This window comes from Ammospiza caudacuta, chromosome 13, assembly GCF_027887145.1.
Source record: "Ammospiza caudacuta isolate bAmmCau1 chromosome 13, bAmmCau1.pri, whole genome shotgun sequence".
NCBI lineage: Eukaryota > Metazoa > Chordata > Aves > Passeriformes > Passerellidae > Ammospiza > Ammospiza caudacuta.
Window position 1 is genome coordinate 12,877,036 of NC_080605.1, and position 22,945 is coordinate 12,899,980.

A 22,945-nucleotide genomic window follows, 5' to 3' on the forward strand; every position below is an offset into this window, starting at 1 on the left:
CAAGTGTTTTGCTGAATCACCACCATGGAAATTCAACCAGAATCACTCTGCACCCTTCTGAGAAATCCCAGCATTTAGATGTTTTGTCAACATTAAATTTTGAAATAAAAACAAACATTACTTTTCCAATGAAATATAAATTCAGAAAGCAGATATATTATAAATGCATTGTGAACTGAAGGATGGGGGAATACGTTAAAGAAAATCTCCATCTGGTTCTTAAAGTTTTTTCTCACTGAGCTGTTCTCTCCACGTTTAGGGATGCTTTGCTGACTAGCACCATCAACTGTGTCACAAGCTTCATCTCAGGATTTGCCATTTTCTCCATATTGGGCTACATGGCTCATGAGCACAAAGTTAAAATTGAGGATGTAGCTACTGAAGGTAGGAAGTTAATCCTATACTAATTTTAACCCTTCTGCCCCACCATTTCTCTGCAAATATGTTTATATTTGTTTCCAACAAGTGTGTGAAAATCTCATGGAAGTGAACAATTAACTTACTTGGAACTAGAACTCTGTTTGAATCCCTTGTTGAAATGTGAACTGTAAATGTTATTGCATCGCCTCACCTCTACTGAATTCAGGTTCCCCAGAATCTTGCCCCAAAGGTTTTTTCCATTCAACAAACAGATTCTGGACAGAATCTTAAAAAGGTATTGCTGTTCAGTGCCCCACCTGACAACACATCCACACAATTCCTTCTCCACTACATAGCTGAAAAATAACTAGTAAGGGTGCAAATCCAACAAAATATTATTCAAAGTTGAAAATAATGGGATAGGTTTTTTTTTTTTTTTTAATACCAAACCATAATGAGTAAATAAATAAAGCAATTTAGATATATTTTGTTATAATGCAAATCTTGTTTTAACAATACACAGAGCATGACAAGGACTGAAATTAAAGTCAACTTAGTCATGATTTATCTTATTAAAATGAGCACTTTTGTGAAGATAAGAAACATAATAGTGACACCTCTTTTTCCCCTTTTCTATTCCAGGAGCTGGTTTAGTTTTCATCCTGTACCCAGAGGCAATTTCAACTCTTTCAGGATCTACATTTTGGGCTGTGGTGTTCTTCATCATGCTCCTTACACTTGGCATTGACAGTTCTGTGAGTATTTTCTCCTTCTAGACTTGACATTGTTCTTTTCCTGTCATATTTTGTAACTAAAGAGGCATTTGCATTTAGCAGGAGATTACATTTCAAGTAAACATTCTGTACATTTCCCAAGCCTGTTTGCACAGTCATAGACAGCATAGCAATAACTATTACTCACTGTATTATAAAGACTCTCCATCATTAAGAGGTTTAGGAAAAGATTAAATCTTGGACAAGCCACTAAATATTTACTCCCTGCTACTTTTTTATGACATTACAGAGAGGCTGTTCATCAACAGTTAGTACTATTTAAAGGTCCAACAACACTACTATGAACTATTACTGCTATGAGCCTGCAAAAAGTTTCTGGAGCCCTGCTTGCAAAACACAAATAAAACATTGAGTAGAGTGGTTTCTAGAAGCGATTATTTTATGTGCTGAAATCCATTAATCTGCTCTAGACAGACAATGCCTGAAGGTACTCCCTTTGTTTTTCTACAAGCCATGATGCAGAATTCCCTGTAAATTTAATCACAACTTAAAAATCATGCCAGAATATTTCCATAGTGGTTCCATTTTCCTATAATCTTACTGTAAAGTGTCTGGTCTATCAAGTGTATTTGCTCTTTGATGAGTTTTACAACATAATATTCAGGATCACAGAAACTTCATCCCAGAAAATATTCCAAGTCCCCAAATAACTTTTTGTACTGCTTTTTTCTAGCAAAAAGGTCTCAAGGCCTCCTGTTATATTTAGCTTAAAGGTTGATAAATTTATGCAGAACCAAATAGGGTCCTTAAGGAATAGTGAAGCATGAACAAACTTTCATCCTCTTTAGTAGAGTAGGGGTTTCTTACTATTCCAAAGCATAGAAGTCTCTTTTAAAGTCCAGAATGTACAAAGTTGATGCAGGAATTTCTTGCTGAAATGGTAAAAGACTGTTTCCATTGCTTACAACCTCAGGAAAATTCATTCCTTTTCAAAGGCAAGAAAGGGAAAGAATGAATTGACATGGAAAAGAGCAAAACTTAAAACAAATAAGGGGTTGCAGTAGGAAGCTTTGATAATCATTGGCAAATATCTGAATGAGATCTTGTGGAGTGAGGGCTAAGCTGTAAAGGTCAGATTCAGGACTAAATATTTCCAAAGTGTTTAGATTTTTAGATTCCAGCTGAGGTCAATGAAGTTTGTCTATATAGACTAAAATCTGCATCCTTAGACAAAAGTTTGAGGGAAGATTATATCTGGGATTGTAGTTTGACAATTTTTCAACTGTAAACAAATACAAAAATTGAAATTAAGGGTTTAGCACAATGAAAGGACATGAATAGGAAAAGGATGACAAATGAAAAGCAGGAAGAAGAAAATTTATGCTCAGAAGTGTCTAGATCCAAAATAGTTAACTTCGTAACAGCAGTAAATGTAGGGCAATGTAAAGAAACATAGAAGTGACTTTAGATTACAGAACATATTTTTCCTACAAATAGAGAAAAGGCTTTCTGCTGGAGCTAATTAAAACATAGTGAACTAGTGAACTGTGGCCAAGTTTAGTTCTTTCCTTCTAAAAGGGGAAGGATTTACTGGTTCAAGATTTGTATAATTTCCCAAAGAAAACTCAAGTTCTGCTGTACTTTTTATGGTGATAATTCTCTGTTACTGGTTTCAACCAGGAATATTTTAATCAAACTCTTATAGGGAAGAGACAGGCTGTGTCAGCACCTGCTAACCAGCTATTGTGTTGCACCAGGCACTTCAGGTCTTGCCTTGGTCTTTTAGCATCACAAAAAGCATAGAATTAAGCCTCTCCAAAATATTAAATAAATTTGTTTACTATGATAAAAGACTGAAATTTATTTTCCAAAGCTTTTTGTTGGAGTTTGGGGGCAGAACATTTTCATTAATGGAAAGAAATGAAAATTCATAACCACGTACATAATCCAGCAATTTAAATGAAAATTTGGAAAGTACCTTTCCTGTATTGCAAAACAATAACTAATGTTCCTCATTAACTTCTAGAAAGCCAAGTAAAATTCTTTCATGTTGTGAACAAAAAAATTACATCAAGCTTCCTTTGTAGTAATTCTTCCAAGTCTGTAAAGATTTTTGTCAAACTGGATTTTGTTAATCAATGGCTAATGTGAATCTTTGTTCAGTACAATTCCTTTAGGTGCTTTTCCTGCCTGTCTTTATTTAAGAACTATCTTAAGGAGCTTAGCTACTTAAAGCTAGCAGCTTTTCCCCCAGAGTATATTCAGATGTATATTATTTTCCCCTAAGTACTGTGTACTTGTTGTTCTTTTGAGTCAGCCAAGAGTCCTCAGAGGATGCAGCTATGGAGGCAACAACCTCCCCTCTTGCTGTCCAGTTCCCTGGCCCAGCCCTTTACCAGAAGAAAACAAATCCTCCTGTCACCAGTGACTTACAGCTGAAATATCAGGAACCATAGAGTGGTTGGGTATTCATTTCACAAACTGCTGTGCATTCTTCAGTCTGTATTTCCACAGCCAGCAGTGTTTAATCAGAGTTTTTGCCTTCCCCTTCTCAGATGGGTGGGATGGAGGCTGTCATCACTGGCCTGGCAGATGATTTCCACCTTCTGAAGCAGCACAGAAAGCTCTTCACCTTTGGTGTTTCTTTTGGCACTTTCCTACTTGCTCTTTTTTGCATTACCAATGTAAGTACAACAAAAGTTTCCATCAAAATGTTACCTAAAATGTCATTAACCTTGTTAGATGAAATATGGATAGGTTCAGATTACTATATTTTATTATTAATTTTAGTTCTTAACTTCTGTTCAGAGCATCACTTTTAATCTAACATATATGAAGTTTTTCTGGTTTTTGGCACAAGATAATTTCCTGTCAGCCAAGCCTATAAGTCTTTGTCCCAAACAACTGTCTGTGGTACTGCTGGGTTTATTTGGTTCTGTGTGCTCTCTTTTGCATTTGTTTGGGATTTTTTTTTTGTTTTGGTGTTGGATTTTTTAGTCACATTAAATGGAATTGTATAGAGAGCTTATTTCTCTGTGAGGAACTAAGAATTTCAAGTGAACAGACCTGGCTGTTCTCTTCTTAAAGAAAGCAAAAGACACTTCTTATGGAAGGAGTGTAGAGCAATGACCTCCTCTCCCCACCTCGTTTCTCCATGTTCCTTCATGTACCTAGATCTTGACATCTTTTACTGTTAACACCACATAAAGCACAAAGAAAAATACAAGTTACTAAACATTCAGGATAAGTTATCATTACCATCAGACTGAATGTTTTGCCTCATCTGGCTTTTTATAACTAATTAAGGAATTAAATTAATGTGTTCTAGGCAGGAGATAATTCTCTTTTTTTTTTTTTGACCATAAAAAAGACAGAGAGAGACCTATTAACAAAGATGCCAAAACTCTCAGAATACAACTGAAACTTTAAGAAACCATCATGAAAGCAGATGTGCTGAACCTCTCTCCATCCCTAGAAATGGTTTCCACATCTATTATTAAGACTACTGAAATGGCATAAGTTTAAAAATAACAAAGTTCTTTTTACATTAAAATAGCCCAATATTTTTGCTCCAGTTTCCTCAAACTGAAAAATATTTGAGACTCTAAAAATGTTTGAAATATCTCTCTTTTTAATACCATACTATTTCTATTGATACCTAATCACTGAACATGCTCCTGTTTATTCAAAGTTGCAGCTGCAATGAAATTTCATAAAGTACAATATCAGAAGAAATCCAGAGTTAAGAACCAGAACAGATGCTAGTGGGTGCAATTTCACTGCCTCCAAGTGAGCTAAAGCTATTCAAGATAATGACCTAAATCTAGCTTTTAAATAATGGCACCTGTTTAGGCTGAAGTTCAACCCTCCAGCTGGAATTCACAAACTGTCCAGAATAGTGCAAATGTATTGGTTCATGCAACTAAAGAACATTTCTGATGTGTAAAAAATAAAAAGGAAAACCCTTGTGAGAACATCACATGAGACTGTTTGATTTTGCCCCCTGAATTTTTAAGGCTTTATTTTCAAAATAAAGCTGTTTCTGAAACAAGCATTTTTCTTACAAAATCTTATTAGTAATTCACTTTAAGATTGATTGCAAATGCATTCATTTGGAGCAGGTGTAGAGCAAAAACAAGAGGTCAAACTCAAATGTCATTGAGGAAGCAACACTTTCTAACACAACAACCAAACTTCATTCCATTTCCAGACAAGTCCCCACAGAATTAAAAACCTACATGAGGCCTGAGTACTGCTCTCCCTATTTTTGTAAATATGCACAGCTGTTCCAGAAAAAAAAATTTTAAAAAATTAAAAGGCAACTGATTACAGAGACTAAAATCACCTACAGATTTAAATAATACAAGTGCTATTTATACCATTGGTGGTAAAAACACAGAAAATAATTCCTTTTTTCCTCCCTTTCTGAACAGGCATAAATCTGATTAAGTTTGGTTGAAAAAAGATATTTTAACAAAAATCTACTGCAACCATTTCAGTTGTTTATGTGTGACAACTCCTGACACACTTTATCCAGGTTCATTTTGATACAAATCTGCATCTCATGGTTTTCCATTCCTCTGTAGCTAAAACTCAGTAAAATGAGTAGTAATTTACACATGTACACACAAACACAGCAAATAGTGAAATTGCAGCTAACAAAAAAAAAAAAAATCAAACAATACTTCAGTAAATGCATTTCCAGCTCTCAGTCATGAACCACTGAAGAACAAAATTTGCTGTTGTGAGGGAAGACAGGGTTTGCTGTCTCCACTGCGCAAAGGTTGGCAAATACCACAGCCCAGAGACTGAACAGGGCGCAGCACTTCTTGCTGTGCTGGTGACAGAATTAACATCCTCTCTGGCCTCAGGAGGAGCAGTGGGTGACAGATGCAGGCAGTCAGGGAAAAGGGAAACCAGACCAACACTGCAGACTCACTGGCCTGCAGAGCAAATGGCCTTGGGAACAAAGTGACTGATAATGGCCTATGGAAACTCTTGGAGTGCTCCATTCCTGCCATTAATTAGGAAGTTCTTCATTAACTGCTGCAGACAGGCCCTGCCCTACAAACTGCTGCTCATTTCCCCAAACCTCCACTGAACAGGAGTGCCAAGAGAACTCATTCATCTAAGCTGAGGTTTCTGTTTCCCAGTGAGGGGAGGACCATAGGTGAAAAAAAGCCTCTTTAGATGAGTTGCAAGCCGATTCCACTATTTTGTCTGCAACTATAAGCCTGTGTCTGATCCATACTGAAATACCTGGGTTAAGATATGGATCCATCAGATCCATACTAAAACACTTGGGTTAAGATAATGCCTCAAGTAAAGCAGACTTCTGTTAAGTGGACACTAAACTCTGAGATGATTCTATTTGTAACTTCATGTCCTTGCATCTTTTAACTCCCCATTGCAGGGTGGAATTTATGTGCTCACACTTCTGGACACATTTGCAGCTGGGACTTCAATATTGTTTGCTGTCCTAATGGAGGCAATTGGAGTTTCTTGGTTTTATGGTAAGCTCCTCCTTCTGCATGTGCAAAAGCTTGTCTGAAATGCCAAGTGCTTATGATGGGCTTACACATCATTTTAAGGGAAAACAGCATAGCCTTGTACACATAAAACATGACAAGTCAGGTTTCATAGAGTGATTTCCTCCTGATTTATGAGCAGTGACAGGAATGCAGACATTCAGTGGGCCAAGCTTTGAGACCTGCATAAAGCCAAACAGCCTTGTGAAAGGGACTGTGATGGGATGGAAAAGTTACTCCTTTTGCCAGTATTTTATGACTCTTAGTATTGCTGATGACTTGCAGTAGCAGATTTAGACTTGGTACTTTGAAAACAAGTAGATTAGCCTAAATACAGGCTCACCTGTTTTCACTTTTCATTCGTCCCCCAGGGCCAATCTCAAGGACTCTCCACACAACACAAATAAAGGTGGTGTTTACAGAGTTATAATAATTCCTACATCCATCCCTTTTGTTGGTGACAATATTCTACTTCATTATAAAACACTAGCAGTTTATGTCATAGAATGGTATAAAATACCCAACACACTAGATACCAGAAAATATATTTCTAGTATTTGATACTAACTTAGACCACAAAAAGGGAGTAGTGATTTACTTTATCCCAAGTATGTCAAGTTTTAGGAGTATTTAGTTGACCTCTGACATAAGACTGGAATCACTCTATGCCAATCAGAGTGCAGTGATATGCTATAGCCACCTAAAAAACATGACCTCTTCTTTTCCTTCCTCATCTCCTCTTTATTCTCATGCTTTAGTTCCTGGCAGATCACAACCCTTTTCACTATTACCAGGTTTCAATATCACAGCAGCCTGCAAGTCTTCTTCCCTTTAAGTCTGTATTGAATGACTTGCCCCGATTCCCTACAGGATTGTTCTTCCTCTGAAAGGACTCTTCATTTCTATTCAGACATAGTGTTTATAGCTAATGTAGGATTCAGAGGGTTCTTAGACATTTTGATTCTTGTTGCTATTTACCTCACTCAGTCACTTATTTATCCATCCATTCTGCCTAACCATGTTCTTCTAACCTAACAAACTTCATCTTGCAGTTAAAGAAATGTTGGAGAGGGAGTGAAGTGAAAGAATGGCATCCATGCATAAAGCTGTTCAATCTATTAAAGGAATAATTTCTAGTTTTAATGCACTAATTCTGTCCCCCAACATCAGCATGGAGCAAGCAGCACATAAGCTCTTGTCTCTCAAAATAATGGAGGCACTTTATTTCACAGACTTTAATCCCAATAAAAGAGCTGAATGTGGATGAGTGACCACAGCTTAGCTTGGAAGTTGAGGCTTCTTCAGTTTTTAGGGGAAAGTTACTTTCTGGCACTATTAAAACAGGATTTACTGCACTTTACAGTAGCTAAGCTTCGTAGGTGGTTCACAAACAAGGGAAAAGTTAGTAAAATTTTATTTTATACCCTCTGTCCTTATAATTTTTTCCTTTCTTCCTGCAGCTTCCCTATAATTGGGAAAACATCTATTCATTTTTCTTGAGCAGCTGACAGATGTTTCTACTGACACAGCATGACCTGTTGCTTTATAAAGAACTTATTACAGCCCCAGGTGCTATTTAAACTTATTAAATCTGGCATGATCTTGTCTGACTCCTTTTTCTGATAGACCCCTCTTGCCTTAATGACCCAGCTGAATATTAAGCCAGCCTAAAGGCAAGCATTGACATTTTGGCACAGACTAAAAACATGGAAATTTAGTTCAAATTATATCTATGACCATTTACTGTGAAGTTTCTTCTTGCAAAGGCCAACTGTGTATGTAAGAGAAGGGAGAGCTAGTTTGCTTTACTGTGCAGATGTTCCTTAGTTATGACTGCTCTGTTGTTACCAATTTTCCTCATGTGCATCCCTGATATCATCTTTCTAGTGAATATTCTATTTCTGGGTATTTAACAGCTCCTGATAATAAATTTTAAGTATCTCTGAAACCAAGCCCTACAGGTACTGTTATCTGTAGCTATGGCTGTGTTCTGCTTAAAGGTTGATTCTTAGGAAATTATTTGAAGACATGCAGTACTGAAAAAGCAAATTGTGGAAAAGGGCAGTCTGAGACCATGGCCCAGTCATCCCCCATTTTCAGCAGAAATTGAGCACCAAGTACTGTCTGAGCTCCAAGTGCATCTGTCTGGAAACATTTGAATAAAATTCTGATATACCTTTGTCTTTGACCTTCTCCACAATGATAAATTTCAGTCAGTGTTCATAGCAGTTAAAATTCAGTCACTTTAAAGTTCACAGAAAGCACTGCAAATAGAATCAGATTAAGTTTAAAGAGCATTTGCAGATCCTTCTTGGCTATTTCTCTTCACCTGGACATAATATTGGGGGCTGGAAATTGTTTTGAAACATTTACACTCAAATGTCCACACCCTGAAAATATTTTGCATCCTATTATGTACAATGGACTAATTCAAGCAGTCCCAATTATTTACATTAAATAAATTAGATAAATTGTGCTGAACTTATCTACAAAGAGAAATAATCTCTGGAAAACTATACCTGCTCTCTAATAAACAAATATCCATAGAAAAAAAACCTGCATTTCTACTGTTTAACTAATGGGTTCATGATTATAAGTAAACTTTCTGAACACATTGAGCAAAATAAATTATAAACAAATAGTCTGACACAACAGAATGCACAGACCCACTGTCTCTAAGGCATTAAGTCAGATATTGTTCTCTTTTTACAGAAGGCAGAGAAGGATACTTTATTCCCCATTTTATATCAGTGTTAATCATCCCATTCTAATGTGGTGTAGTTTTGTACATATTTACAATAAACAGAAGAATTGCCCGAGTTTTCTGGAAAAGTCATAAATATGAAATTATAGTTGTAATAAAGACCATTCTGTGTTCAATGAAACACTGAAAAGTAAGTATGTCTTAAGTGGAACAAAGAAATCTCCTTTGCTAAATTAAGAATCTTATGAATCTACCTCATTATCAGCAAGCAGTTTGTGTAAGGGTTTACATTTTCCTGCAGTGTACTCGTAATAACAGAGGAATTAGGTTACAGTAATCCATAACTATTTTAAAAATTGTATACTATTTACTACTTAAATTCTAAATATTTTTAAAATGCCTCTTTTCAGTGGTAATGCTGCTCTCTGCAACAAGCCTTAAGTGCTCACAGGCATTTAAGTCAGACACAGTGATGTCAAAGACACGCCCAGGCAATCAAAGGAGATTAATGTTGTTATTTCTTATGCCTTCTGATTTGGAAGTCATTCATGTCTGGTTTCTGAAAAAGATACTTTGGGTATGCCAGCATCTCATCAGTTTAGACTGAAGTCAGTCTCATGCTTGCATCTGCTGACATCCATTCTAGGAGTGGACAGGTTCAGTGAAGACATCCAACAAATGATGGGCTTCAAACCAGGCCTCTACTGGAGACTGTGCTGGAAGTTTGTTAGTCCTGCTTTTTTATTGGTAAGTGTTAATAATTATTCCATCATGAAAAGAATACCAGTGCATTGCTACTCAGGATACACAAATAGTTACCAAGAGCAAGATACCTATTGCTGTGCCAGACACTGTTGGGATGAAGAGGAGACAGTCCAATTTATTTATTTTTTCTCCTTGAAATTACATGCTGGGTATATTTTCTATACTACATTTCAGTTGTGGAAGAGAAACTAGTGGTGGTTGTGGTCTTCTTCTGTTCTTTCATTTTAGCATGATTTTAAGAAGGCAGCTTTTCTTAGGGAACACTTAGGCAGTGTCCTCCTTGTCCCTGCAGCACCTCTGCATATTAAACACAAACCATTCCCTTGGGAGAATAAGTTAGCCAGGGATAAGAGATTGTGTTAGCAAAAATGTATTTTTGATTGGAGGATACCAGGATACCCAATTTGTGAAATGACACCTTAAAAAATCATACAACTACACCTGTAATTAGCTGTGTGAAACACTGAAGAATTGTCTAAAATACACCTTGTAAGCTGCCTGTTGGAAAAAACAAGTGTTCCATTACATCAGGGAAAAAAATCCCAAAGTGTGAATTTGGTTGCTTTGTGTAAAGGTTAAATTCAGTACTAACCTCGAGTTTTATATTGGAATCGCTTCTGTGCATATTTGTAAATCAAAAGGTCAGGATAATAATACAGAAATTTTACCATTTTAGGATTTTAGGAGACAATTATTTGCATTAAAGCTTTGCAATCTTAAAACATTACTGGTATTGCAAATATGCACTGGGTAGGCTTTTAGAGCAAGTCCACATTTTTTTAAATATAAAAGCTATGACCCCAATTCATCCATAAGCACATACCAAGCCTGTATTAATTATCCTTTTAAACACAGTTCTATAAAGGAACTTTTATGGAACTGTATTCTGCAGAACTTCAAGCAGAATGGGAAAATGCTGGAGCAAGCATCCTTTGATTTTGCAGACAAGGAGACAGTTGAAAATTTACATTTTATCATGAATGTTATAACAATCTAGCTAAAGGTAGAGAATCCACCAGTTTAACCTTCAGGTAGTTTAAGATGTCTTGGTGAAAGAGCCTCAATGCCTTCCAAGAAAAGCCAGAAAACATAAGGGTCAGAATAAACCTGTAGATAACATCTCTCAGCCATCACAATGCACATTTCTTTTTTTCCATCTGGAAGTTCTTGAAGCTCTTTCTCCATATTATCTGCAGCTATGAACAAAATCCCAAGAAAAATCACAAAAGAGAATTAGTATTTTTCTAACTAGATTCTGCACTATGATCTCCCTTTAACCCACACTATCCTGGCATAGTCTTTGAAACTCTAAGCTCAAAATATTTTAATTGTAATTGAAATATAGAGAACATTCAGCCCCAAAGAACCAAATCAAGAATATCTGCACGTTATAGAACCCACATGGATTTAACAGGACAGAAATAGGGTGGTGTACCACTCTTTCCTTCTTGCATCTAGCACAGGATGGACAGAGAAGCATAATAAAAAAAAGGCAACCAGGCCATAAGGCTGCTCTACCTTTCCTCAGTACATATATCATGCTGAAAAATAGGTACAAAGCTCTTAAAGGAAGTCTAATATTCCTGGGAAACCAAGAAAGTAAAAAACAATAGATCCTGCAGTTTTTTCTTGACAACAGAATCACTCGTCTACATCTGAAATACTCATTTAAATGAGGCAGTAGTGGACAGTCACCTGATCTTCCCATCAAAATTTCAAATAATCTGCATCCACAGTAGCTGAAATGAACTGTTAATACTAATAAACATCAAGAACTTCAACAGTTTAAGCAGTAAGAGGCACAAAGTAAACAGGCTGAAGGTAAATCATAAAGCTGGTTTGAAATAAACTAAATAAACTTTAGGGTGGCTGCCTAATAGGAGACCTGGAATCACTTCCAGTAAGGGTCTTAATCTTAAAACTGTGGTTCATTTTATACTTTCTTCTCCAGTTTGTGGTGATAGTCAGCATAATAAATTTCAAGCCCCTGACCTATGATGACTACACCTTCCCTCTGTGGGCAAACCGCATTGGCTGGGGCATAGCCTTGTCCTCCATGATCCTCGTGCCTGCCTACATCATCTACAAGTTCATGAACGTGCGTGGGACCTTTAAAGAAGTGAGTGCAACACTAATCAAATGTCATGAAATGTTGCTGGGAAATTAAATGGCTGGGTCTAAGTTGGCAGTTTATTTCTCTCCCAAAACTTATTACTTATGAGTGACCTTTTGAATCCATCTGTCAGGTGGATCAGTGGTTTGAGGTAGGATTACTGCATTCTGTTTGAGTCTCTAGACAGAAATTAGCTTTCCAGACAGCACCATAATAATTGTGGAAAATTATTTTTATGAATGTAATTGATCCAGTTAATGAGATTAGATTTTTGTTTATCAACAAAGAATGGACAAATTATGCTATCTTCACATTCAGCTATGAGATCTGGTCTTCAAACTGTTCTGTACATTTCTTTATCAGTTCAAAATGGCATATGATTAAGGCTCACTAACCATATCATTTTTACCATCATATTAACTTTACCTTCACTGTCTATATATCCTCACTATTATCTGTAATCTTAAAACCTCTAACAGTGCTCAGAAGGCTCCTCACCATTATCTAGCACCAGGTTTTTTCCCCATCACATCATGATTTTATAACCTTGTATAGACCCACTGACTTACACTTAAGCTCTACTGCTCTCCTTTCCTACAGCTACACTTACACAATGGTGTAGCAAGATTTTGATGCTCTTAGGCAAGTCACTGAACCAACAACACACACAGAATTAAGCAGAAAACAGGATCTCAGCTTTTACATCCCCTCACACTGACCTAGCCAACCCAAAAGAACAAAGGTCCTGTTTATGAAACATTACATTCACCTCAGGTAGTGTTCACCTCAGAAAGGTGCCCCAAAGATGGAATTCCTCAGTTGCTCTGTTTTCATCAGCTCTAATACCTCAATGTTGTGCACAATTTCTAGATCTCATTTCCAGCAATTCTATATGCCCTTTGTTTTGTTCTATCCTAGGGAGGGCTACAAACACATTTTTCTAGGAGGATTTAGGTCTCAAAGAATAATTTATACTGGCCCATCAGGCTTTTGCCCTCTTGCTCAGTTTGACTGACAGGAGGATGCAGAAGCCTCTGGCCAAAATCACATTCTCTCATTCACGTGTACTGTTAGTGAGTTCTGGTTTGTCAGTGCTCCTGCAAGGAGCAGCTCCCCACTTTGCCCACAAGCACTATGGCAAAAGGATAACACATGACATCCAGGCCACTAGCTCCAATATGGTGTCCCAAATTGAGGCTCTTTAAGGGATAGGGAAAGACATGAACCTAATCTAATGGGAACTCCTTAAGTTGGTTGAAAGTTCTGAATAAACCAAAATCTATGTGTGATCTCAAAGGGCTCAGCACAGGGTAGACAAGGGGGATGAGCTGGGAAATCCCAGTCCCTCCTTCCTCCCTCACCCTGGGACTGGCCAAACCTCTTACAGCACTAACAGAAAAGCATGAATTTAGGGGAACAGAGGCCTGTGATACCAACTTGTTCCTGATATTCTTTTCTATATGCACTCACTAAATAGTTGGACTTAGTATTTGCATAAACTTTCTACTGTTGCTTCTTATATTAAAGGCTAACACCCAAGAGCTTATAACAGGCTTATTCTCTCAGTGACTGAGCAAAGGCACATGATGCAGTGATATTAAAGATTTAAGTTACCATTTTAAATAAAGTTCATGCTACTTCCCCACTATAGATTGGGGATTACATACATAATCCTGTTTCATATGGCTGACTTTTTCCTCTTCTTCCTGCCTGGTTTAGAGACTGGCTTACTGCATCACACCTGAAAATGAGCACCAACTCGTGGCCCAAGGAAATGTCAGGCAGTTTAAGGTTAGTATACCTTTCACATGCTTCTTTCTCCTGATTCCAACCCTTTCCTGTCTTTAGCAGCAACTACAGCTTTGCACAAATCTTCCCATGCTGGATGCCTTCGCAGGTCTGTAGCTCTTTATTTCTCTCAGCATGACAAGACACAGGGGGCTCAGTACCACATGCATCAACCCTTTTGGAAAGCTTTTGGGGCCTTCCTTCTTTGCCTAAGGAGACCCCTCAATTTTACACATCACCTGAATCTGGCATTTTAAGGCTGTGTTCAAATACAGTGAAATGCCACCAATAAAAAAAGGTATTTCCAAACTGTCACGTGCATTTGAAGAGGTCATGGCCTGTCGCTCAGTTACTGCACAGCAAGCTGAAATCACATTTCTGAAACAGCAATTATGTCCCACAAAACATAATAAACAGTAAAAAATATCCAGTGTCAGAGCTTACCTATGTCATAAAATGATGCACCAGGTTACATGGAATTGGCTTTCCCCACAGGACTAGAGTTGATTGAAAACACTGCTGGAGACTTCATAAGCCATGAAAAATATGCTATAGGTTTCCAAATACTGCTTTCCTTTTAGCAAATAAAATGAGCTTATTGCAATAAACTCCTTTAAGTAGAAGATTAAAAGGATGCAAATGTGAAGCCTGTTACACTCATCAGCATTCATGCTGGACCACTTTCTCTCTTCAAAGTTGAAAGCAACTGGAATTATGCACACCTCCACAAAATGTGACCCAGATTTTATAGTGGTGGTTTGTATGTTGATACTGAAAAAATAAATCTGGCTTTTGCTTATTTTGAAAGATATTGTTTGAAGTAAATTTTGGCTTTTAAAGGAAATAATCTGTGTAGATTTATGGGACACAGAATGAAAGTACAAATAGGCTTCCTGTTTCATGACCACAATTTATTTGATGCAGCCAAGAATATAAAATAGCACAACACCTCTTCCTGCCTTCTCTTTCTTCTGTTTCTGCCCTCAGTTGTCAGATGATTTACTGTTCCTGCTGTTACTCAATGTTTCCAGGGGCACGTGTTCCTGTGTGAAAGGGTTATAAACAGCCACGCCACAGTGCTGGTCTTCTGAACACAAATCTATGACCAAATGGTGGCAAATTAATTTCACATAAATTAGTAAAGGCTGCCCTCAGAAGTAAACCACCAAGGTTACCTCAAACCATGCTAAATATGAGAGCATTTTAATTTGCTGCCATCTTCAATGAACAGGCAGGAATGGCTTTGTTAGTGCTAAAGCAGATTAAGTGATTTAATCACAATATTTAGGGTTGTAAATAAAACACTGCCTACTGTAACCAAACAAATACAAATATTCTATTCTCATATATGTCTGGCAGTTCTGAACTTTAAAACTTAATCGAGATGTGACTAAGCAGCCTTGACATTAGCGCATTTCTCACTGGGGACTGCATAGAAACTTAGTTACAGAGTGGAAATCTATCCATTATTTTGAAACTTCTTTGTAACCCTAGATTTGTCAAAAAATGTATCAGTCAGCATCATCATTCGAATCAATGATGTAATTTAACAACCACTTCTGTTTCCTTGCAGCTCCAACACTGGCTAACAATATGACAACCAACAGACCAAGGAAAAAGCCTACTTTCAACTAAACTGAGAATACAGAAAAGTCAAGTTCAAAGCTCCCTCACTTATGCTTGGACCAGGCTGGCCCAGAGCTTATCTACTGACTCTGTGAGGGAAGACATCTGCTCTCTGTTGTCAATGCCTCCCTTCTATTACTTGGCTTCAAATGATCTTTAAAGACTCCATTTAAGTTTCCTTGCATCCTTTGGTGCCATAAGATCCCTACATGACCAAAACTTGTGAGTTTTGCTATAGGCAGAAGTGGAGGAGGGGGGAGCAGAGGAAAAGAACAATCAGCATAAGTTAAGTGCTTTTTTATTGTGAAGAAGTGAATTAAACTTTTCTGACAATAATAACTTCTTCAGATAATCATGCCACAACCTATTTAAAGGAACAACACCTAAGCAGTCTACATCTAAGGAAAGGGAACACCTCAGTTATGACAAAAAGAGCAATTTTAACAATGTCCTCATGTCACTAGCTTTCTTGCCATACTGTCCTTTGGGATGTGAGTTTGCATCCTTCTGAAAGTGCTTCATTTTCAGTGGTTTGTTATTTGTTCCTTCTCTTGGTGAAGAACACTGTCTTTGCTGTACATGTCCATGCCATTTTTTGACCAGTTTGATTGCACTGAAGCTAAAGAGCAGCAGGAAGAGAATTCCTGTCACAATTACCAGTGCAGAACACAGCTTAATATCAGTGTACTTCATGAAAGAAATATTCCCTTATATCAACAATTGGAATGGCTTTATCATATGATCCACATTCTGCAGACTTTTCCAGCTAAGCATGGAAGTTACATCCAAAGAGACAGACTTTCATCTTTTTGCTGTATTTTGTTCCAAATAAAGAATGTAAAATACATGAGGGATAATTTAAAATTATAGAATTACCAAGTGGCACAAAAAAAACCAATCTGGTTTTATTCCCCTGCTGTGAAAATATTATAATTTAACCAGGATTTACCCACCAAGACATAGTAAGATTTTTAACTACTTTAAAAGTACGTTTAGTTCTCTAAACCTATTCCAGCTCTGTTCTCTATAGTATTATGCAAAGTAGAAGACACAGAACAAACTCTGCATTTGGGTGCTGTTCTTATTCTGTGGTCACTTGTCACTGTAGTACCTTTCAAGTGATCACTACATTCAGTAGCTTTGAGTTAGTTCTTGTGATTATTTATCACTGGGTCTACATTAATTTGCAGAGGCAGTAGCTTCTCTGCTGGATCCAACCCAGAGTTACCTCTGGACATTACCTCTGATTTTTTTTTGTCTCTATACATTTAGTTGAGCTTGTCTTCTAAATATATGTAGTGCTTCCTCTTTTTTAAAAAAAAAAAAAGACTTTTAAATACATGGGCTTTTTTATTTATAAAACATTTTTTGTTGAGTTGTTTTCTGATTTAAAATAGCCAAGTTCTAAAGTGCCAAGTGCTTTTGGGCTTTTTCCATTTAACATTGATTTCTGTTCAAAATAATGAAAGGGAAATTTCTCTTCTTATTCATTCTCTTCCTCCAACATATTCAATACTTCAGAATGAATCAAGTGTTGTTCTTCTCTTGAAGAGTCTCTGACAAACAGTTGTATTTAAATAGGGATTTAAACCCAAAGAATACTTTCTTCTAATTATAAAGGAAGTCTTATTTTCTGGCCCAGCTGATGGCCAATAGCTGCTTTAACCCTGTTATTAAATATATTTCAATAACAAAGGAATTCCAAATGTCGCAGTTCTAATGCTGTTATTACACAAGAGGCTAAATAGTGAAAATATGTTGAAGGCTTCAAAAAAGTAATCCCACCAACTTCTCAGTTAATCTCATTTTTATTGTTTGCCAAACTTCATGAGAATCCATTGTTTTAAAGCCTATTTTTCAACAATTCAGCTGCTTCAGTCACTGTCTTGGCATGGCTCAAAAGCTTCTCAGCATAGATGTAATTATCAAGTTTAGAAACTTGTAGGGGCTGTTTAACATGGAGTTTTAATAGGTTGTCACTTTACAGATTGTTTGGTTGGTTCATGGTTGGAAATGCTAAAAACCTCCACCAATGTTCAGTTGTGACACAGTCCATCAGCACCATCCCATGCAGGAAAAGTTACATTTCCTCACCACTCTTCTCTGACATAGGAGAAAAGCTACCAAACAAGGGAATAAATCAGCTTTAGCCAGTGTGTTTGGGTTTGATTGTGTTTTTAGTACTGACTTCCAAGGCAACTACCTACTGCATTATTTTTATTTCTGTTACTATAGAACTTCTTGGGTTTAATGTAGTATTTATAGCTCAGGACTACATTGCACTATTGCCATCTTTTTCTGATGTTTTCTAGGTAAAGAACTTGCAATCTATACAGAAGACAAAAGTCTTACCAAAGTAAGTAGGGATCTTACTATCAAAAATAACCTGAATTGAAAAGACAATACACAGTCCATGATTGCATAGGTGGACTTTAAATTCAAGATGTTGCCCAAAGAGTCTCCCCTCAAATAATGACTTCTGTCCTAGAGACAAATGTCTTCAATTCTCCACAGACTAAGATGATGAACTACCTCATGCCTCTTGGATGATGAATGATGCCATTAGACACAAACTAGCATCTACACAAATGACAAATACTTCTGCAGAGACCAGGTTATGTTCATTTCCTCCACTCAGTGATATGGCACAGACAGTCCAATAAGAAGCCATAGCATGGGCACCCACCTCCTCTCACCCACCTGCTTTGGGTCCCCAAGTACATTTTCAATATGGAAAACATGAAATGCCACAAAGCTACTCATCTCTCTTCAGTTAAAACACTTGTAGTCAAAAAACAAGACCAAAGCCTCCAGTCATATCTTTAGCATTCATGTCACTTCACTGCAAGTTTTCCCATAACTCTGTTGACTTCCCAGCTCACAGCTCACTCTTTCCCTCAGCTGCACCTGTTTCAAGAGCAGACCCTCTCTGGGGAATGCCACTGTCCCAGATGTCCCCATGGAATTGGGTTTATATTCTGGCCGAGCAGGCAGCCCAATTTCAAAGAAATTCTTTGGTACAAGTTGCAGAATCATCTGCTTGCTCATTATGTTGGCTGTTTGGGTAACAAGCCTGTGGGGAGAATTCAGTGAAGCAGTTAAAGAGCTCATTTGACAGTTCTAGAAAACATTTCCTCAAAAGCCTTTTCTTAAGCTGATAAAGGAAGCAGCTGTCATATATCAGTATCTCTCTTCTCACCTTTCTTTTGACCAGTGAAAGAGACCTGCCTGTGATCCATAATGTTTCATCAATCCTTAGTTAGCACCAAGCAAAGAGACCCTCCATTCTCTCTTTGTACCCTTCCCTGCCATCATTCAGCCAGGTAATTCTTCACATCCTTGGAACTATTCTAAAGCTGCATTACTAAAACTTCACAGATTTAAATTTCTGGAAGAAACAGTGAGCCTTTCAAGGCAATAGTCCAAAAAGCCCTAATACTATTTATTATTGGGCCCCTGTTTGAACAATATCTTGTTTATTAGTCCCTCTTCTGTTCAGTCATGACCTGAGACACACACCCTGGCAACACTTGAAAGACATTTTACCATACTGAGGGATTCTGCAGGATATCCAGGATCAAACACGATATTTTAAATTCAGAATGCAGGAGAATTACTTGGCTGTTACTGCTGTGCATGTTCCCTGACTGCACGTGCAATGTGTGTGTATGGACTTTTCCCAGAGGAAGTTTCCTGTACTTGGTCATTTCTTCTCAGCAAAATACCATTTCAGTGTTATTATTTAAAAGGGGCAAGCCCTAACACTTTGTATATGCATTTACTTCTCATGCTATTGTTTTGACATGAATTAAGTTTACTTTGTACTGTTAGGCTCTAGGAGGCCACAAAATTATTTTGCTGTTAATGTCTCTTTTGCAGTTCTTTCAATTCATACAGCATTAATTAGCAGATATTTGCTTTTATGGGAGTAGATAGCTTTCATTCATATCCTTGACTGCTTCACTAAATTTCATGAGGAACTGGCAAATGTTTAAGAACTTCTTTCCTAAGAACAAAATTAAAACTGTAGTTCAACAATTTCAAAAGAGGTGAGACTTAATATTTTATTTGCAGTGCCATGTTAAAACATTTTAAAATGAGCCTGAAGGACCCAGACATTAGAAAGCCATTACAGTTCAACAAATGACAGTACATAGCCCTTCCTGCAGAAATTGTGTGAACTCTGAGCCTCTTGGAGGAGTAAACCAGGACCTCTTTGTTCTAATACACTTCATCTTGTCAATACTAGGAATACTTGTGGTCCACAAATCACCTCATGTAAGAACCCAATTTTCTTAATGTGAAGGCAAACATGATGTTTCAGATTAGACCCCTGAACCACTTGGGAGACTTTCTCAGCTACCTTCCTCTGACTTCTATCCACATTCCTGTTGGTGATTGTGAGCTTACCTAGCTAATCAGTGGAAAGTGATTAATTTGTACAGTGGTACTGGTCAAGTTTAGACCAAATTTAGGTGCATCTAAATTCATCCGAGACTACTGAGAGCTACATGGGCAATAAAAACAATCAGTAAAAACATAACAGGGTAATAGAGTCACTTTTAAGTTCAGCATCTGATTGGTTTCCACCACCATTAAAAAGCAAAGTGTTAGCCAGACTGCAGTCACTGTGTGGCTGAGGAGCAGGAGCAGCCAAGGAACTGAAGGCACCAGAAGAAAACATAAATGACACAGATGTGATTGTGCTCAGTGAAATTGTGCTCTTAGAAGGACATGGAGGTCTCTAGGTCTGAGTGGCTGGGAAGAGCAGGGGATAAATGGAGAGGTTTAACCCTTGTGTACATTAACCATGACTGCATTAATTCCCATAAGAGCAGGGGGCCTTTCCTGCCCAAGCACTCACAGACTGAGTCACCTGTGTGCTTTGCTTTCCTCCTTTAAGGTATTTCTTTAGCTGCTGTACTAAACATGAGTTGCCTAATTTCATTAAAAGGAAACAGAATAAATTCAGTGAATTAAGAGAATTACTAAGCCTTAAGCTGGTTTTCTTTTGAAGGTGTCATGTTGTTTCTTGGTCACTGCCAAGAGGCATTAAGCTTGAAGGTGACCTGCATTGGTAATTTACCTTGCACTCTCTGTGAACCTTTCTGCAAGACTTAGCTCTCCTTTGCTATGGGCAATATCAGTTACAAAGAGAGAACCTCCAAACAATACATTTTGAAACTAAATCCTAATAGGTCTAATGAAGATTTGCCTTACAAATAAAAGCTTTACAGTGAGCATTTACTTGGTTTACACCAGTGTTTTACTTAATTTTTAATGCCTTTTTATAGCAGTGACTAGAATTTAACTTAGATAAGGGTACCTCTGTATAGGAAATATTTTAATATTTTTACCAGTTTTTTTAATTTTCATAGAATATATGTATATTGTAAGGCGAGAAATTCAACTTTGCTGTAACAAGGTTATCACACAAGACCTATCTCTTCAATATAAGATTTTGTAGTCATCCAGTCTAGTTCAATAATACGTTGGCCTTTGATTATAAATGTAAAAATGTGATACAGGAGAATAGAACATTACCTACAGCTAATGCACATTGTAGCACAATATTCTCCATTGCTGCCTTAATCTCATGGAATGAAGTCATGTGTTTTTAATTTATATTCTAAAAGAAAACCAAAAAATCCAGAGTATCTTTTGGCTGCCATTTTGTGTTGTTAGATGACTTAACATTGAACCAAATGTGTTAGTGTCCAGTAGACCTACTTCCAAAGCAAGAGAACACTTTGTAGTTTTCAGGAATAAGTCTTCATAGGAGCTCAAAACTTGCCACTAGTAAAAAATACTCCCCAAAGTGCCCCAGTGACCAAAAGTGTCCAAACACAGCCACCATGATTCCATGCCTGATTCCATTAACTGTGCAATCTGCAGGTGAATTTTGCCCTTTTTTTTTAAAGTCTTTGGTTATCTGGGGGAAATGGCATTTCAAATTTCTTTCATTAATTTATGGTTTTTTGAAAGGGAGACATCTACATGCCCATGTGTATAATTAGAAACAACTACATTTCTTATAAATATGGATATGGATGTGTGTGATGTGTGCTGGTTAACTATACTTAAAATGCTGATAAAGATGGTGAATGTAAAGTATTTGTCCTCATACCTCTGTCTTTCTGTGATCAGTGTAAATAAGAACTGTTTTAAGCTGTGCATTAATGTAACAGATTATCCCAATATTGTGTATAAAATTATTTAAATAAAATCTGACAAATATGCACATAAAGAATATAAAGAAAAGGATTATGTACCAAGAACTTACTTCTGTCAATTAAAAGCTGAAATGAAATTTTTGGCTTTTGTCAATACTATTTGAGTTAAAATGTTGCAGGGGCAGGTGGTCCTTGGCTTGGCAGACAGCTGAAAACAAAATCCCAAAAGCTGGAAACCTACACAGCTCAACCTTCAGGAGATTGTTCACATCCTGTCAGTGTCCAGTGGATGCAGTGGGCAGATTAACTTCTACATTTGAACTCCCTTCAGCAAAACAATTACAGTGATGCAACAAAGATTTCACAATCACATATTGAAAGGAAATAATCAAGACCTTCTAGGAACATGAATCAAGATGCACAGATAGCCAAATTCTCCAAGGTTACATTGTTCTCCTTTTTATAAGATATTCCTTCTGCCTTGTTAATCTTGCCATAAGTAATAATAGCAATAAGCACATTATTCTTAATTTACAGAACAGCCAGGAAAAGGTGACCCTTAACCCAATCTAAATGAAGAATAGTTAATTACTTTAACTTTTTTTAACTAGAACTAAAACCACTTTCTTCTATTTCCACATCAATTTCTTACATTTCCACACCAATAATGAATAGCATTATTTCCAAAGATACATTTTATTAGACTGCCTCACTTGTCTCCATACAAATTTTATACTTGGAACTTACAGAACTTTCTTTAAGCAGAACTCAATATTAAATTTCTCTACTGCATTCAAGTAAGAAGTGCATGGTTTAGACTATTTTAATACATCTGAAAGACTGAATAACAAAATTATCACATGTCAATTTCTAATAATGCGAAACAGTCAAACCCACAAATTAGTAATAAAACAATTAAAAGTTGAATAATTTCAAGATAGAAATTTCTGTGAAATACTGAATCTGTTCTACCATTCAACAACCTGTTTACAAAATTTTCATTTTACCACTACTCTTCATTCTCCCATCAACTGCTTTAACCAAGCTTTAGTCATTGGCAAGTCTTTAGGACTCATTAATTCGGCATTAACAGATTATCATGGAAGTAAAACTAGATAGAAATTACTTAAAATAACAAAACCATTCTGTTGTCC

The 22,945-nt window shown here is 37.0% G+C and overlaps 1 protein-coding gene across 1 annotated transcript in view; it reads left to right on the top strand.

The window, feature by feature from the left end:
- SLC6A2 (solute carrier family 6 member 2) overlaps positions 1-21,844 on the top strand; it is a 59,997-nt gene extending 38,153 nt beyond the window's left edge. The window contains exons 7-14 of the mRNA XM_058813248.1: positions 260-384; positions 1,003-1,115; positions 3,650-3,778; positions 6,508-6,607; positions 9,973-10,073; positions 12,043-12,210; positions 13,924-13,995; positions 15,566-21,844. Of these exons, the coding sequence (XP_058669231.1) occupies positions 260-384; positions 1,003-1,115; positions 3,650-3,778; positions 6,508-6,607; positions 9,973-10,073; positions 12,043-12,210; positions 13,924-13,995; positions 15,566-15,589 (832 nt within the window). The 3' untranslated portion in view covers positions 15,590-21,844. The remainder of the gene's footprint in view (positions 1-259; positions 385-1,002; positions 1,116-3,649; positions 3,779-6,507; positions 6,608-9,972; positions 10,074-12,042; positions 12,211-13,923; positions 13,996-15,565) is intronic.
- Positions 21,845-22,945: the final 1,101 nt, after the last annotated feature.